The 4,143-nt window shown below is 57.6% G+C and overlaps 1 protein-coding gene across 1 annotated transcript; it reads right to left on the reverse strand.

The window, feature by feature from the left end:
• Nucleotides 1-1,976: 1,976 nt before the first annotated feature.
• Nucleotides 1,977-3,762, reverse strand: LOC130517629 (neuroblast differentiation-associated protein AHNAK-like). The gene is made up of 3 exons (XM_057019631.1): nt 3,325-3,762; nt 2,407-3,099; nt 1,977-2,356 (listed from the first exon to the last, which is right to left on the reverse strand). Exons 2-3 carry the CDS (start codon nt 2,906-2,908, stop codon nt 1,977-1,979), a joined length of 882 nt encoding a protein of 293 aa, XP_056875611.1. The 5' UTR covers nt 2,909-3,099; nt 3,325-3,762.
• Nucleotides 3,763-4,143: the final 381 nt, after the last annotated feature.

Genomic DNA, 4,143 nt, shown 5'->3' on the forward strand with positions numbered 1-4,143 from the left:
GGAGGAGGAGGAGGAGGAGGGGCTTTGAAATCAAGGATTCAGAATCAGTTTGGTTAATTGTTGAGGAAGCCTCAGGAGAAGTTCTGAGGAGATAAAGGAGTCCAGCAAGTTTGTTGTGCCTCTTTAAATCTCTAAAACGTCAGAAACCTCAAATCTGTTTTCTTTTTTCCATTTAGTGTCAGAAAGTGATAAACGTAGTTGTGTGTCCTCCATTTCCTTTCTGTCCCGGGATCATCAGTCACCGCTGCTGAGCTCCTGCTTTTATGGCTGTAGGTTGGAAGGTTGACGTGAACTGATGGGATCTGATGAGCTGCAGCGTGGAGACGGCGTGGAGACGGCGTGGAGACGGCGTGGAGACGGCGTGGAGAGCGCGTGGAGACGGCGTGGAGACGGCGTGGAGGCGATGTGGAGAGCGCGTGGAGACGGCGTGGAGGCGACGTGGAGGCGGCGTGGAGAGCGCGTGGAGACGGCGTGGAGGCGACGTGGAGACGGCGTGGAGGCGGCGTGGAGACGGCGTGGAGGCGACGTGGAGACGGCGTGGAGGCGACGTGGAGACGGCGTGGAGGCGGCGTGGAGGCGGCGTGGAGGCGGCGTGGAGACGGCGTGGAGGTCGCGTGGAGGCGGCGTGGAGACGGCGTGGAGGCGACGTGGAGACGGCGTGGAGACGGCGTGGAGGCGGCGTGGAGGCGACGTGGAGACGGCGTGGAGGCGACGTGGAGACGGCGTGGAGGCGACGTGGAGGCGGCGTGGAGGCGGCGTGGAGAGCGCGTGGAGACGGCGTGGAGGTCGCGTGGAGACGGTGTGGAGACGGCGTGGAGGCGGCGTGGAGGCGGCGTGGAGGCCTCGTGGAGACGGCGTGGAGGTCGCGTGGAGACGGCGTGGAGACGCGTGGAGGCGGCGTGGAGGCGGCGTGGAGGCGACGTGGAGACGGCGTGGAGGCGGCGTGGAGACGGCGTGGAGGCGGCGTGGACGCGGCGTGGAGACGGCGTGGAGGCGGCGTGGAGGCGGCGTGGAGACGGCGAGGAGACGGCGTGGAGGCGGCGTGGAGCGGCGTGGAGGCCTCGTGGAGGCCTCGTGGAGACGGCGTGGAGGCGGCGTGGAGACGGCGTGGAGACGGCGTGGAGGCCTCGTGGAGGCCTCGTGGAGACGGCGTGGAGGCGACGTGGAGACGGCGTGGAGGCGGCGTGGAGACGGCGTGGAGACGGCGTGGAGGCGGCGTGGAGGCGGCGTGGAGGCGGGAGAAGAACCCTTTGCAGACGTTAAATGACTCCCGGCCTCTCGTTACAGTGATGGATGGCGTCTGTCCTGCTGGATCTGCTGGATCTGCTGCCGCTCCCTGAGCAGCGTGTCCGCACGCACGGCGCCGTGTTGCTGTGACAGAGACCTAAAGCTTCTCCTGGCACAGCACCTCATTTTTAGTTCCTCTCCTTCAAATGTTCCCAAATTCTGTTTGGATAATTGAAAACAGGCAATTAGCAGCAGCTCACACAGAAAAACGCCTCCAATGACTTAGAAACGAGGAGTTTGGTGCGTGCGTGCGTGCATACGTGCGTGCGTGCGTGCGTGCGTGCGTGCGTGCGTGCGTGCGTGCGTGCGTGCGTGCGCTGCTACAGTTGGCGTCAGTCAGGTGTGTGAGTGGACAGCAGCGACGCTCATTAGCGAGACGCGCTAGCATCTGTCTACAACCTGCAGAACATTCTTCACAAGCCGTATCACAGGATCTGGATGAACCTCCCTGAAACACCTGCTGGCTGCCTGATGCAGGTCCCTCACTGACAGCTTGGTTCCTCATTAGTTCCTCACGTGTTAGAAGGAGACTTTCAAGGTCACGTTGGTCAGTAATATCACCTGTGTGAGAATTAGCCTGATTCATGCTCCAGCAGCTCACCTGTAATAACAACTTATTACAGTTTAATCTTCCTTTAATAGACCTTTATTGATGCCTTCATGTTTCCTCACGGTCAGAATTGATCAGCTCAGCAACGTGTGAAAGTGATCTGATTGATCCCACCTGGGATTTCCTGCTGTAGCTTTCTTCCAGCGGACCTGTGGTGCTGCATGTGATCCAGATAGAGAGGTGTGCTGAGGTCCATCTCAGGTGTGTTGAGGACCATCTCTGGTGTGCTGAGGACCATCTCAGGTGTGCTGAGGTCCATCTCGGGTGTGCTGAGGACCATCTCGGGCGCGCTGAGGACCATCTCGGGTGTGCTGAGGACCATCTCCGGTGTGCTGAGGACCATCTCGGGTGTGCTGAGGTCCATCTCGGGTGTGTTGAGGTCCATCTCGGGTGTGCTGAGGACCATCTCGGGTGTGTTGAGGTCCATCTCGGGTGTGTTGAGGACCATCTCGAGGCGCGCTGAGGGCCATCTCGGGCGCGCTGAGGGCCATCTCGGGCGCGCTGAGGGCCATCTCGAGGCGCGCTGAGGGCCATCTCGGGCGCGCTGAGGACCATCTCGGGCGCGCTGAGGACCATCTCGGGCGCGCTGAGGACCATCTCGGGCGTGCTGAGGACCATCTCGGGCGTGCTGAGGACCATCTCGGGCGTGCTGAGGACCATCTCGGGCGCGCTGAGGACCATCTCGGGTGTGCTGAGGACCATCTCGGGTGCGCTGAGGACCATCTCGGGCGCGCTGAGGACCATCTCGGGCGCGCTGAGGACCATCTCGGGTGTGCTGAGGTCCATCTCGGGTGCGCTGAGGACCATCTTGGGTGTGCTGAGGTCCATCTCAGGTGCGCTGAGGACCATCTCGGGTGTGTTGAGGACCATCTCGGGTGTGTTGAGGACCATCTCCGGTGTGTTGAGGACCATCTCGGGTGTGCTGAGGACCATCTCCGGTGTGCTGAGGTCCATCTGCTGCAGCATCGGTCCGTGAGGCTCCTCCACGTCTTCACAGGTTCCTTCCCACATGGCTGATGCTTCAGGACTGGAGGAGAACCTTCCGTTCAGCTGGTTTCCTCACATTTCTGCCGTTTCTGTGTTTTGAGGTCAAGGTCTTGACTTCAGGAGATTCTGAGCGGGAGAGGGCGAAGTCGCCCCTCAGAGGAGGATCATCAAGAGAGGACGTTTGGAAAACGTTCTGCTGATGAGATGAATCACACCTGCAGAATAAATCCATAACATTAACTCTAAATTTGAAACCAACAATGTTCCGACCTTTTAATGAGGTGCTTGAGGAGCTTTAACGAGTGCTTGAACATTGATTCACTCCGCAGACGTCCTCATGGAGGTCGTTAAACCTTCTGACTCCCTCACTGGTGGAGGATGAACAGAACGTTTCCAAGGTGACATCAAAGCAACAGGAAAAGTCTTTGCTTTCATCTGACATCTCTGCGTGCTGGAGTCTTCCACAGACCTTTATGGACCCTCTGACCCAGTTCCCTCCACCTTCTCTCCCAGTTTGCTGCTGGTGGCTGTTTACTGGCTGTGCTTCACGTCAGCCGCTGATTAATAGGCTGCTGCTCCACTCGTTCTGTTTACACTCACGTTATTTATGAGGCAGCTCCTCATAAAGCTCCAGCTGGGGGCAAATCTGATTGGAGGGTGTGATTGATGGCATCTCTCCACGCCAGGTCAGCCTCCAGATATCCCAGACACTAAATTTAACTCCGAGTTTAACGGCTGAAACTAGCAAACAACAACTGCTAACGTGGAAAATAAGAACGTCTAAGAACCAGCTGGGTTTGAAAGATCTGATAAGGATGGAGGAGTGAAGAAGCTACACATGAGAGCATCTTCATCATTCTCTCTACTGTTGATGGCCGTTGCCATAGCAACACATCCCCTCTTAATGCCTGTTCCTGCCTCTCTGGACCACTAAGCTGCAAATGTTTTGACCTTTGCTCAGCGAAGAGTTAAAGTGTTCCTCCTGGAAGAGCTCTTTCCTTCTCTAAGGTCCTGGTGGATCTGGAAGCTTTTTTCTCGTTTTCTCTCAACTCTGCAGCTCATTTATGACATAAACGATGAATTTAGATCAGCATTAAAATCTCATCGAACCGCCTTTGATGTAACATGGAGGAAGGAAAATCCAGGAAAATCCAGGAAAATCCAGCACCTGCAGATGACACAGGAGTCATCAGGTGGGTCACCAGGTGGGTCACTGGGCAGGTCACCAGGTGGGTCACCGGAATGGTCACCAGGTGGGT

The sequence above is a fragment of the Takifugu flavidus genome, chromosome 20 (genome assembly GCF_003711565.1).
Source record: "Takifugu flavidus isolate HTHZ2018 chromosome 20, ASM371156v2, whole genome shotgun sequence".
Lineage (NCBI taxonomy): Eukaryota > Metazoa > Chordata > Actinopteri > Tetraodontiformes > Tetraodontidae > Takifugu > Takifugu flavidus.